General features: G+C 41.1%; 1 protein-coding gene across 1 annotated transcript in view; it reads right to left on the bottom strand.

Moving 5' to 3' along the window:
• The window catches only part of NEDD4L (NEDD4 like E3 ubiquitin protein ligase), a 315,260-nt gene that overhangs the window by 134,134 nt on the left and 166,930 nt on the right, over positions 1–14,196 (bottom strand). Inside the window, exons 3-5 of the mRNA XM_087819121.1 lie at positions 8,120–8,201; positions 5,542–5,580; positions 2,576–2,629 (exon numbers count right to left, since the gene is read on the bottom strand). Of these exons, the coding sequence (XP_087675247.1) occupies positions 2,576–2,629; positions 5,542–5,580; positions 8,120–8,201 (175 nt within the window). The remainder of the gene's footprint in view (positions 1–2,575; positions 2,630–5,541; positions 5,581–8,119; positions 8,202–14,196) is intronic.

Raw genomic sequence — 14,196 nt, 5'->3', positions numbered from 1 at the left:
GTCAGAGAGGGAAGTACCAGAGAAAAGGGACCCAGCTGGAGAAAACATTTTCTCCCATGTGCCAGATAAGAGAAAAAAAATAATACACTCCCCTCCTCCGGCAAAGGAAGGGAAATTGAAGAAAGGTGTACATGTGCTTTTTGTAGTAGGTTAACTTAAATACCATACAGACAAAAAAGGCTGCCTGAAGCTGACTGTTTTCCAGTGAGAAGTCAGCAATATTAATACAGTTGGGATACAAGCATGGAATCTTGCTATTTTTGCAAAGGGCCAAAAAGGAGCGAAGAAAGAAAACTAAAGGTCCACATTCAAAAAACTGTCATCAGATTTGTAAACTTGGATATATTCTGTGTGTTTTAAACTATTTTCCATGATCCAGAAACATTGGTTATTTAACAAAGAGGTTTATTTAGGAGGGAGTAAAAAAAAAAAAAAAAAAAAATAGGAGGGGGAAATACCAAGCTGCAAAGAGTGGCAAAAAAGTTTATTTTAAAATCCGCAAAGCATGACTTTGTCAACAGCTCTGGAGTCGAGGGTATGGGGGATTAACACTGTGCTTACATACATGCAAACCTGTTTTCTAAAGGCATGTGTTTTAAATGCCAGAAATGATTTCTACGAGAGAAATGGAAGCTAGTTTGTTTAATGCTAAAACTGCCAAGTACCACTAGTCACGTATTGTCTTAGCTGGATTAATGGCCAGAGAGAAAAACACCAGCAGCAGGGTTCACCGAACAATAACAACACTGCAGATGGCCTGGGGCAAAGCTAAGTATTAATATCATAAAATAGTTTTTCAGATAAAGTTTGTATTCACACAGGATTTCTCAGAGCATTGCATTCAAAGCCCTCTTTGATTTGGAAGCACATCAGGGCCCATGGCAAGGTCATCTCAACAACAATCACTGTGTTGGATGATAGGAATGAGAAACAAAGTTTTTACAGTGAATTTCTCTTAATAGAAAAAAATTAAGTATGAATTAAAACACATCTGACAAGAGGCAATTTTCCCTCAAACTTGACCCTGCCTTCACCTTAAGGAAGCATTATACTCAATAAATGAGAGCATAAGGATTAGTCTGCGACTGCATCGGTGACTCGAGACTACTGTCACTCTCCGGAGCACTGCCTAATAACTCACAGTCTCTGCTGGATGAGAGAGGGGGTGCTAAGAACAGCACCGTCAGCAGACTCTCCCATTCAATTTAACAAGAAAATAACTCCAGACACGCAGCAAAACTGATTTAGTTATGCGGCACAACTAATTACCACCCAAGATAAAAAAGGTTGAGCTCAATGCAAAGCCACCGAGAACCCAAATATATTTTTAATGGAAAAGTTATCAGGATGGTAGGCCAGACTCTGTTGGCTTTTTAATTTGGAAAGTAATACCAAGCACAGGAGATTACACACACTCCCAAATTCTATAGTCAGGGTGAAAAGCCTAGCTATTCACCACCCCTAGCCTGAAACTAGGAGAGCAGCAGCTTCACCCAGGGCACTGCCACTGACTGCCATGTCTAAATTACGTACAGGCTCTAGACCGCCCCTCTCTCGAAGGCAAGGACAGGGAAGGGAGTTAAGCCAGTTGTATTACAAGGCTCCTCCAGATCCAATATTCTACTAATCTCAAGCTATTTAAAAACTCGGAATTTCAGCTGAATTCTGCAGTAGGAAGGGTTCACAAGAACAGTCATTTTAACCAAAAACACAAACATAAGTTTCAGGGAAAGGAAATCTGAGTGACAACTGACTACACTGTATAATGCCTCCTCTTAGAGTACCTTAAAAGATGGCACATAACATAAAGTTTGTTTTCATAGTTGGAACACTTGACTCATGGGTACTTGATGTTTACATTCTAGTTAGGTAACTGGCAAAATGCTTCAGGCCCAATTTGCTTCTAAAACTCCATTTCTAAAACGAAGTCTTAGTTTTATCACACATACATATAGAGGTATATCTGTATCATACCTATCTATCAATATCTATATAAAATGTTAGTTTGTATCGGTCTTATGCCTCAGGCATATCTTTGGTTCTTTAAAAGTACTTTCTACTAATTTCCCTTGAGAAAGGACCACTTTTAAAATACAGCTTAATTTTACCTGCTAAATATAGATTCACTTTTTGCTGTCTACTGTTAATTAGATTTTAATTTCCCCTAGGAGAATCACCACAGATTCACAATTGGATATGTGAGAGTACTGTAGTCTGGCTTATATTTAAAATCGCTGAAAAGTTTGTTTACATGAGCCATGGCCTCTTTACAGATTTGCCTACCATTCTGTATCCCAGAAGAACATAAGCATATGGTTTGATATATCATCAGTGTGACTTTTATTAATAGTAACTATGATAAAAACATGCACATATACAAGTAAAATTTCTGTCCTAGCCATACAAAAATATTTGTTAGAATCGTGAGCTAGTAATGGAACAAAGATAAAGTCATGGGTGGGTGGTGGGCATATATACTATCAGAAGTACAACATAAACAGAGTTTTAAAAGATGTTGCTCTAAAAATCAAGTTTTTAAAAAATAAAGCAAAAATAAAAACAGAGACCCACTTACCAATCTGTTTTCATCAAACACTTCAAACAGGAGTCTGTGATTAGATGGGTTTACCTATTGAGACATAAACAGTATTTCAAAAATGGGCAGGACTAATTCACAGGATGAAATAAGAGAGAAAGAACAGAACACTTTATAATGCACCCAAATCAAATGTGTAATCTGAACAACTGGAAATCCTGTATCTACTAAATCAATTTTCTATTATCAACTTCTATATTGTTCTATGCCTCATATTGAGGTATATTAAGAGAAAACGCTTTTAGCTGCTTCTCTAACATCAGAAAAGATAATTCTAAAGAGTTTTGCAAACTCCTCTACAAAAGGTATGCTCATGCCTCGAGACCAGCGATTTTCAACCCTTTTCATCTCATGGCACATAAACTAATTAGTAACATTCTGCGGCACACCAAAAAATATACATTTTTTTGCCAGTCTGACAAAAAAATAGGTATAATTTGGATTCATTCACACCAGACAGCTACTGTATTATTGGCTGTTGTCATTTTTTTTATCTGACAATCGAAGGGAAAAGAGGTCAGTGCCCCTGACTAAATTGGTATTGCATGTTTTAAAAATTCTTGCGACACATGGTTGAAAATCGCTGCTCTAGACCAAGGCTACATCTTCACAAGGTCCATGCCTGACAACAGCTCTTAGGCCTACTACTACTACTACTATTATAATATCAATAATTAAAATAATTTAAAAATAGTAAAAGCAGCCATTTACTACATTTTGCTTATTTTTCAGGCAGTACCTTCTCATTAAATATCAAAAACACATGATATTCTTTAATCCTGACCACAGACCTGTGTCACCCCAATCTTACAAATGAGGAGCTGAGACCACGGGTGGAGTGGCTTGCCTAAGAGCCCACAGCTAGTATGCAGGCAAGCAGACCCCCAACCAGGTCGGCGTGCTTATCTCAGAGTCCATGCTTTGAATCATTAGAGAGACAAAGAGAGAAAAGATGTCTTCCCCTTCCAGCAACCGTGGGGTCAATGTCAGAGCTAGTGGGCTTTCAATGTCATTTTGCTTCTTTCTGTCTCTTTACCAAAACCTCCCCCAAATGGCAGGAATCATCCCTCAGACTCAGGTATCATTTCCTGAGTACCAACCACGTGTGAGACATGGTGGTAGGTGCTCTCGTTTATATTTTCACATATAAATTGTGGAAACAGCCCTATCCAGCGAGGACTTCTCTCTCCTATGTGAGTGATAAGGAACCTGCAGAGAGTGTTGAGTCCTCGGGTGGCTTTTCCTGGGTCACAGAGGCTGCGTGTTGTAGAGCTCTAGGTCCACTGTCAGTAAGTCTCGGCTGCTTCATGATGGAGAACAGAATGAAATAACGTCTGACATACAGAGCAGAGAGCAGGACTTGTGCTTGGGCCCTGGCCTGCCCTCAAAGGCCTAGTGATGGAGCAAGGAGACGGGCACAGGGTTTAGTGACTAAGCTCTGTGAAGGGATGAGCTGCTGACCAATGGCCATGGCAGGAGCCGGCACACAGTAGACATTCTATAATGATTTGTGGGATGAATAAAACAAAGGCCTTTTTGTAAAAAGCCAAGAAAAATAGAGTTTACATGTGTGCATAGCCAAGATTCGTTGAAAAAATTGTTGGATGTACTAACATTTACATAAACGTGGCAAGGTGTTAAACTGGAAGGGTGTAAGTAATTTGGAGTTTTATGAGTGGAAAGCTCTATTTGAGAGTTACTAATGGCCAATAACATCAATCTGCCCCCACTAGCTTTTCAGTCCTTCACGAAGTGATTTTAAATACATCTGGTCAAGGCTACACATTGGACCTCACCAAGTATTAAAATATCAATGCCATATTTCAGCTCTGAACATAATAGAAAACATGTATCTAGTGATCTGAGTTTGGAGCATATAAAATACTATTGTGATTGAAAGAAGAAATCAGAACCAATTACAATGGTCTAATGATAATACTGTGGTAATATTGTTCTTTGGGACTCTACACTAATCAAAATATCTTGTCTGGAACATTTCTGAAGGTAAGGTAGTTTTTAATATCACAGACAATGAAAATATACTCATTTTGAAGAGAAAAAAACCCAACACCTTTTTTCCCATTAAATAGCTGAGCAGTTTAATATTTTCAAAATTTCAGTACAAAAAACCCCAGCAACTATCACAAACAGTAATCCCTGTTAATTCACAGAATTCAGTCATTTCTACATATAGCTCTTCTAGGTATTAAATACAAAAGGTTGAGGAAATTTCACCTAATTCAGTGATAATTAAACTCTAGAAGTAGTTTCACACACACACACACTAAATATTTGAATTACAAAAAATTCCCTTCCTAACTGGAACATGATTGGTAATATTTAGGCTTATTTTTTAAAAAAAATATATCTTTATTGATTTCAGAGAGAAGAAAGGAGAGGGAGAGAGAGAGACAGAAACATCAATGATGAGAGAGTCACTGATCGGCTGCAGCCTGCAACTCGGGCATGTGCTCTGACAGGGAATCGAACCCCGATCGCCTGGATCCTAGGTTAACACTCAACCGCTGAGCCACGCCCAGCCGGGCTAGGCTTATTTTTAATCACATTGCCTCAATTGTTTTATCCTATCGCTAAAATAATTAATTCATAATCCATATCTCATAGAGTTAATTAAGCTACTGTTTTAATGACATTTTACCTTACTTTTTTAAAGAAAATTTTGATTAGAAAAGTTAAAATATGGTATGTGGATACCTTTTATTTTTTTCCCCCTAAAACATTTCCAAAGAAAACAAGTCAGATTTTGTTACCACACATCACAATCTTTGAAATTTTAGGACACATTAGGAGGCTACCCAACCATTTCTCAAATTGAAAGGAATTCCACAATAAAAATTTAACAGCTTTCATTCAATATGAATCTATTTGGATAATATATCAATCTAGTTATCAATAACAATTGTTACAAAAAATGAAAAACTTACTCTAAAATAAAATTCTTCATTCCATTTTGGGTTCAGCGTCTGGAAGAGAAATTATCTTGTAATATCTTTTACAGTCTTTGCAACTTCAACAGTTACTAGTACATGGTTCATACATTTACTTGACCATTTTTCTGATTTTAAAAAAAGGTAAGAGATTCTCAAAATGGCAAAAAACAGCAGCATTAAGTCAATTATTTGAGACTATTCTATAAATCAAACTAGATGGGGAAGGGATGTCTTTAGGAAGATGATTCATAGGTAAGAAACCATAAACTGCAAGCTATCAACCAGAAGGAATAACACTGGGGACCTGCAAAGAGCCATCATCATGAAGCTATAAAGAGACCTTTCAAGAAATTAACATTGATATGGTTATCCCATCAAGACGGCAATAAACCTGTTCACTCCCCTCAACCTGTGTGCTACAAATGGGTTTTGGAGAGAAGTGAAGCAGGTGGTGGGAGGGTGAAAGTACTCAGTAGTTATTAAATACTCAAATCTAAAAAACATTTTATAAAAACAATATTGATGACTGGATTTATAACAAGAAAAAAAAATCTGCCGGTATAAACCAAAAGGAAATTATTTTTTCTCAAAATGACAGTTTTAAAAATATTCCTCTCCCTATCCTTCAATCTTTCCTTTTATCTGTTCATCCATTCATCCATCTCCAAGTCAATCTATTTAAATACATATCACACAACAACATGGAAAGGACATTTTGTCCTCAGCACAGACAATAGATGGGCTGTCAAACATCCTTCGAAACTAAGATGAAACAGATACTATGAAAGACTACATATACATATAGACATACATATATGCTTGTACATTTTGGACATGCATAATACTCTTAAATAAATATATGTCTCAAAAATTATATGCAAAAACTTGACACCAAAATATCACAACCTCACCTATGGCTGCAGATATTCTGCAGTCAGAATATTTGCCTTTATTAACCTATTTCCTTTAACATACTAGTGCAGAAAGAACCAAATAAATAAAAACACAATGCACCACAAAAAATAAAAAAACATAGAACGTGTGTAACATTGAACTGGCATTTTAAAAAAATCAGCGCTTTCCCCACCTACAACTCAACGGTAAATCTCACCCTAAGTACCAGGGTCTCCTACTTCTAGCTGAGAATGGAGCGGGGATGGCGATGGGAAGGAGGAGGGGAGGGGAGATGGGCGCCAGGCGGCCAGGGGAAGGCAGGGCGGGCCCAGGCCTGCCTCGGGCTGCAGCAATCCTGGGGCCCAGCTTCGTGGAAATGCAGAGGGGAGGAAGCAAAGGCCGGGCGAGGGAAGAAAACAACAACAGCAACAACGTGAGAGCACAACACGCAGGAAAGGCCAGGCACAGGGCCAGGAGGGGAGGCGGAGCGGCTCTTCCAGCCCAGCGCGCACAGCACAGTCATACTAACCAGCGGCAGCTGCACCTCCACCGGGGCGAGGCGGCAGGGGGCCGCCCCTCTCCCCTCGGAGGAAACACATTTCAGTTTCCCCGAGGCGCCGGCTCGGTGGCTGGCAGCTTCTCCGGCAGCTCCGCTCCCCTGCGTTCAGCGGGCGGCCGGGTCCCTTCCCTGCAGGGCGGGCTCCCTCTCCACCGTAAGCGACCCAGTGGCAGCGCCCGGCTCAGCAAACAATGGCTCCCTCCCTCGCAGGCATCCCCCGCTGATCAAGACGTGTTTAATGCCAGGCCCGGTGCCAGGTGGAGGACACGCCACAGCCGCCGCTCCCTGCGCAAAATGACCTGGCCATGGAGCCCCCGCTGCACAAGAGCAGGAGAGTTACCTTTTTTTTTTTTTTTTTTTTTTTTTAAAAGCCATCAAGCTCTCAAGGAAATGCTTATCACAGTGTCATCTCACTGCCCAAAGGTAGTTTGGAGAAAATATCAGTAATCCATAAATAGCACTGAAGCATGAAGAACAGCACTTTGGATTTAAAAAAAGCATCTTCAACAAATGCTCAAATTATGGAGCAAATATTTTATATTATACAAACATGGAGAGAGGTGAATTAAAATATAATTATGGAAACATCTTTAATGAAATCATGTATGTGGAATTTAGGAAAAAAACATGTACACACATAGACATAGTTTTATTATTAATATTTTTTTACTTGTTTTCATGTGGCTAAGGAAGTAGTTTGCTTCTTTGAAGTACTTGTTTCAAGTTAAATCATTCCCTTTGTGCTGACAATTTCCCAAGCAACTCTATTTCATTAAATGTATTTAAAATTATTTTAAATTTCTTTACAAAAAATTAGCCAACATGAAGAAATCCCTGTTTTGCTGTACTCTTTCAAAGAAAAAAGAATTGCTACTTATAATAATATTTATTTTTAAAATACTGTTTTTATAGTCATTTAACTAAAAACCAGAAACATATCTTGGGTGAACAATGAAAAGTTTGGTGTATGTTGAATTTACAGATTTAATACTGGGAGATGCTTAAAAAAAAAAAATTGCCATCTTAATCTTAAAATATAAACTTCTACAGAACCAAAATACATAATCTAACTGGATTAAATTATGGCTTAAATGAAATTTAATTAGGATGGACACCTACCTTTTTAATTGTTTTTGTCTGGACCAAAGCAAGTTCTCTATTCTCATCCGCTACGTACAATGAAAGCTTCACGTATGGATCACTGTAAGAAAATATTTCACATTTAATAGGATACTTTTCATTTACAAATTATAAAAAAGAAATTAGCCAAAACCTAAATGAAAGTGAAAATATCAGTTAATAACCCAGCTCATGTAAACTCCACTAACTAAGCAGTATTTTCAACATACATACTAAGTAAATATACCAAGAATTTTCTATCAACGAGAGCCAATGATGTCTACTTAGAAGCAAAAATATCATGAAACTCATATTCTAACTTTAAAGATAATCTTCCCTATTAACCCAAAATATTTAATCAGCCATAGTTTTTTTCCTAAACACTCTGAAAAGATTTCAAGGAAAAATATTAAAAGGCATATAAAATTTGTTCAGATCAGCAAAATCTGGCTAGCCAATTTAGTTCATGTCTTATTTATAATCTGATTTCCGCTATTTATGTATAAATTATTTTTCTTTTAGTGGAGGTAAAAGACATTGTGCATCTAAATCAACAACTAGTATCTTACAAATTAAAACAAACATTCAAAAACAAAAAACTAAGGCCCAGGAAGTCAGGGAGATTTGCCTAAATTTATAGATTTCAGTAAAGTCAAGATTAAATTTCACGTTTCCTGACCACAAATTCCAGAGTTTTTATTACATCCTTGGGAAACTGAAAACTTTTAACGAGAAGTGTACTGAAAGGATTACTTAACGTGAACTATCTATCTACTAAGAGTGTGATAAATCCACTCACGTGTTCTGGTATGGGTAACCTGGGATAGCTCAAATCTAGATGAATTATCACTTTATAAGAATTTGGGATCCAGGTTCTTCCATTTCACACTTGAGACCCTGAAAATCATAGAAAGGGCTCCATGTATTCAATTCCCCAAATTTTCACCCATCTAATTATCTATAGCTGATCATTTATTTCTACCCACGTTGGGAATTATCCTTTAGTGGCTATACCATGACCATTAATACTTATTTTACAACTTCTAGGACATTTCCAAAGATTACAGAGTGTTGTTAATGCTTAAAACCATATTGATTTTTACTTGATATGTCAATAAATATGCCATGAAATCCTTTAAGGAAAGAGAAAGGTGTGATAAAATTAAAAGTTTGGTAGTAACAGGACTATACTCAATACCCCAAAAAACAAAAATCAGAAGTCAGTGGAAAAAAATATATATACATAGCCTTTATTATAATATTCATTACCCACAAAAAACATCTTAATATAAGCTACAACGCATCTCCTTTTCAAAAAAAATAGCAACAGAATTTGCTCAGTTTTATTGTAAATGTTCTGGTTAGAAGAAGGCTTGGTTCAAGAACATCACTTATTTAAGAGGGGCATCTGCTTCTCCTTTCCTGGACACCTTCAGCATCAGAATAAAGATGAATGGGGAGACAGACCTAATCTAGGTTTAAAGGCCCCAAGAGCACCTTCCTAATCAGTCATGGTCAGGGGACGAATTAGGAGTCAACTGCTGTGTGTTTCTCAGACTGGAGCGTATCAGGACTGCCTGGGAAAGGGGGTAGTTAAAACACAGATTGCTGGGCCCCAACTCCAAGGACACCTAAAGATCTAGTAGGTCTGGGGCGGGGCCCTAGAATATGCATTTCTGACAAATTCCCAGTAATGTCAATGATCTTGATCCAGGAACCACATTGAGAACCAGTGTTCTGCATGGCATTTAAAAAAGAGTATTTTCTTAGCTACAGGAACTATTATTCTATTTCCAACTACCAAGCTATAGCTAAAAAAAAAAAACCTCACACCAGACCTGATATCTCTGTTATCTCAAGAACAGGTTCCCAGAATGCCTTGGACGTGTACACACAGGCACACACATACACAAGCCCACATTACAGAGAACTCCATAAACCCTGCTGACTGCCGTCTCTTGTTTTCATGTCCCTCGGCAACCATGACTGCTACCTATTACATAACCGCAATAAAGGGCAAAGCATTCCCTTTAATAGAACATCCACATTCTTCTACTAATCACTTATCGACCTCAGTTTATATCCCCTAAATAGTTCACAGTAAGTGACAGACGCAATTGGGGGTTGAGAGTGGGGTCTCTAAGTCGGGGACAATGTGTCCCAGCTGTAACAAGGAAGGCATGCCTGGGCATATCTTGAAGTGCTCATCCAGGTCCAAGTAGGCACCAAGATCAACCAAGGAAACTCCTGGAAGAGAGAACCAAAGGCCAAGGCGTGGGAGTTGGTGAAAGGACAAGAGGGTACAAGTTCAAGAGGCGGGAACACAGGCACAGGATAGGCTGGTTAAAGGGCAGGAACAGGTAAGCTCAAGGGTGTCAAGGGCGGTGCTGGTGGGAGCTGCCCAGCCTGATGGTACAGCAGTGCCCTTCGCATCCACAAATATTTCCTGAGTACCAACTACATTCCAAGGACACTGCTAGGAGCACACACAAGTGCTAGCGGGCTGGGGAAAGGGTGGGCAGAAAGGGGTGAAGTCAACGAAGGTCACAAATGGACAGTTACGCATGGCCCTACTTAGCCCAGCTGAGTGAAGGCGGCTGGCACCTTCCCATTTCGCGAGGTGAAAGCTGGAGCACAAAGCTAAGATATGGGTCAGGGCATCGGGAAAGGAAATGAGCAGGAAGATGCCAGAGCAGCCTCAACAGGAAGCAATTCTCCCTCAACTATCAGCACAACCGGCACCGGCACCAACATGACAAGCCCAGCACCCAGTCACCACGAAGCATCCAGTCGTCGCCTGGCACACACGAGGCACTTACTTACATGGGCGTCTCAGTTGATCCTCACTGCAAGCTTATGAAATTGGCACATTTTTCAGATGAGAAACTGAGACCGACATCAAGCAGCTTGCCCAAGGTTTATCAGTAAGTAGGGGAGATGGGAAGGGAGGGACACGGGCACGCGTGCTCCAGAATCGGGCTCCCCGAGTGCGCGCCACACGGCCTTGCTGCACTCACGACCGCTGGAGCAAGAGAGCTGGCTGGAAGGAGTGTCTAGAGGCAGGAGTTTCTAGAACTCTGCCGTGCTGGAAAACATTCTGGATGTGACTGCTGTTATGCTATAATTTTATCTTTGCTGTGGGAGGAGAGGAACAAGGTTCCTGAGCTAAGTGTCTACCTTTGGGGAAGGCCACACCTTGTGATCTTATCTTCTCAACACTCCAAATAACTAGCTGTGTAACCTTGGCCATGTCACTTTAGCACAGTGAACCTTAATTTCCGTATCTCCAAAATAAAGGGGTTGGACTAAACCAGTGGTTCTCGAACTGCAGCGCCTCAGTTCTGCCTAAGTATCTCAGACTAACTACGGGCGACCATTCCACCATCATCTGTTTTATAGACAGGGCTCCACATTAGATAGATTTTATTTGGATAGGGTTTTAGAACTGAATAAAAAACAGTTCTAAAGCCACTACACTGGATGGTCCCTTTCAGTCAGAATATTCTGAACCTCAGAACACTTCAAACTTGTTTCTTACCTTTCATAAGAACTAGAGCCCAGCCCAGCCAGGTGAACGAGGAACTTCCTACAGATACAGGAGCAAGAGGGAGTAAGGCCCTAACCTCTACCAAGAGGCTTTCTCCATCAGGACAGACAGCCACAGTTCTGAGTATGAGAGACTACTCTTGACCATCACTGGCTGATATTTCCCTACACATGTTACCAGCTTCTAACCAACTTACCTACTAGGAATCAAAACGTACCACCTAAGCAACAAGCAAAACAAAAAAGATGTGTTTTTGTGTCTGGGACAAGCCTAAGGGACAACAAACCTCACCCCCAGCTTCTTTTCAAATGCTTGCGTGTTGGTATTAACCCCTGATGTTCAGGCCTTCATTTCTAAACAGGATGCTCTGCAGGAACGAGCGGTAAGAGGAAGAATTCAGCTTCCAGAGACTTTCCACACGACTCCACGTGAGCCCTCGGATAAAGACTGCACTTCTGGAAGAATCCTCTGCCCCCTGAAGCTGCACCTCACAGATCCTCAAAACATCCCCCACCTTTGCTGTAAGAGGTCAGCCAATCCTGAGGTCAACGGTTAGTTATGTTCACTATTACCTCCCCCTCCTACAGCATCAGAACGTTTAGGAAAGACACACAAAGAGGCTCATCAGCAATTGCGATTACAGGGGGCAGATACAGGGCATAGGGACAGAGAGTTCTGGTTTCCATGTTGCTCCCTGGTTACACTGTTGTAAGATTTTGTGGTTGTTGTTAATCATTAATACATAATACTTTTATAACAAATAAAACAGGGGGGCACAGAGAGAAGCAAGCAGGAAGACCTTGACCATTTCTACTGGAGTCTTAACTCAGCTTCACCAACCTCTGAGTGACCTCCAGACAGGCACTCGATCGCTCCTACCTTCAGACTATTTATGAATGAAATGGGAATGGGAGCTAACTCAGAGGGTTACTGTAAAGATCAGAGACAATGGTGTATTAATTTAGCACCCAGCTAAGCACCAAACACGGAGTACATGCGCCCTATAGATGACAGCCATGGTAACTGGGGCTCTATTCTTTTTCCTCTTGCAAGATTTTTAAGCATCTCTGTGACTCCTTCTGACCCCTACTTCTGCTGTGATTGCTGATTTGATCTGACACTGATTACCTCATAGTACAGACTGGGTGCCGCCAACCACAGCACACTAAGTTGTCCCTGCTCCCTCGTTACTCATGCTGTGTGGAAGCCCCCTGGGGATCTGGGTGGGGATGCTCAATCTGGTCATCTTACCTAAAGCAAAGTTCACCTGAACTCTTGGCAACCAGCTACACTGTCCTCGTGGCTGCTGTCCAGTACAATTCAGGGCGAGCAGTAACATTACTCTCTAAGAAGCTTAATGCTGTGCCGGTCAGAAGAGAAATTCTATTTTGCAAGCCTTTTGTGTTTCTCCACACAGGAAAGCTATTTAGGCATCACAATCTTTCTTTGCAGCTTTTAAAAGGAGACAACAGACTGATATTAGGATTCAAACAATATCCTATTTACTGAGTGCCCGTCATAGCCCAGGCAAGGAGACAGGTGTGGGCAATAAAAACCACAGTCCCTGCCCCCATGTGAATGGGGCACAGAGAAGTAAAGCAATGATTGTGGCAGTGAGCCAAGAATGTACCCTGGAACACAACACTGCAGTGGCTCCTGACCTCATGCACGCCTGAGTCACCTGTCATCAGGTGCCTGGCCCCACCCCAGGTCTGTCAGATCACAATCTCTGGGGTTGAGGCCTGGGAATCTTCATTTACTAAGTGTTCCAGGTGATTTCTATACACTGGTCCATCTGGGCCCCCTGTCAGAGAGGAGTCTCTGAGGCCAAGACAGGAGGGCCAAGAGCAGGGTGAGAGTTTTCCAGAGGCAAAGGCCCAGTGGCAGGTTGCAGGACTTGGGGAGAAAAGGCTACTGGAGAGTGAGCCCCGGTTCAAACCACAAGGAGCCTGTACGCAATTAAAGAGTTAGACCATTGCCCACAGGGCTCCACCCTGGCTCCCATGTGTAGCTGTACGCCTCTGGAAAACTCACATAGCCGCTTTGGGCCAAAGTTTCACATCTATGTTACGGGGATAACAGCAGTACATCCTTCATGAGGAGGCTGGTGGAACGAGTAAAATTACAATAGCGTATGACATATAGAGAGCACTAAATAAATGTCAGGCACTGCCATCACCATCATCATCGTGGGGTTGTTGAAATAGGGAAACTCATGATCACACTGGTTACAAGGAGGTGAAGCAGTGGGCAGGGAGACCAGCTGGAAGACTTCTGCACCAAAGAGCGAGAAAGGTTTTAACAGAGGCAGCGAGGATCGAGAAGAACGAACTGGGCGCACACCTGAAGGTGCCCTCGAAAGTGGGTGGGCAAATGAGCATGGTGAGGAGATCAGGAGGAGAGCTTGGAGGCCATGCCAACCTCCAGCTCTCAGGCCTGGATCACTGCGTGCAGTTTCCAGCTATGAAATGGTGCTGGTGCTTCGATCTCTCACTGGACGGACCAGCAACATCACCCAGGGAAGAGCAGG

This window comes from Miniopterus natalensis, chromosome 7, assembly GCF_054644295.1.
Source record: "Miniopterus natalensis isolate mMinNat1 chromosome 7, mMinNat1.hap1, whole genome shotgun sequence".
Taxonomy (NCBI): Eukaryota; Metazoa; Chordata; class Mammalia; order Chiroptera; family Miniopteridae; genus Miniopterus; species Miniopterus natalensis.
The sequence above is the reverse complement of the archived record's forward strand: the minus strand, read 5'-3'. Positions and strand labels throughout refer to the sequence as shown.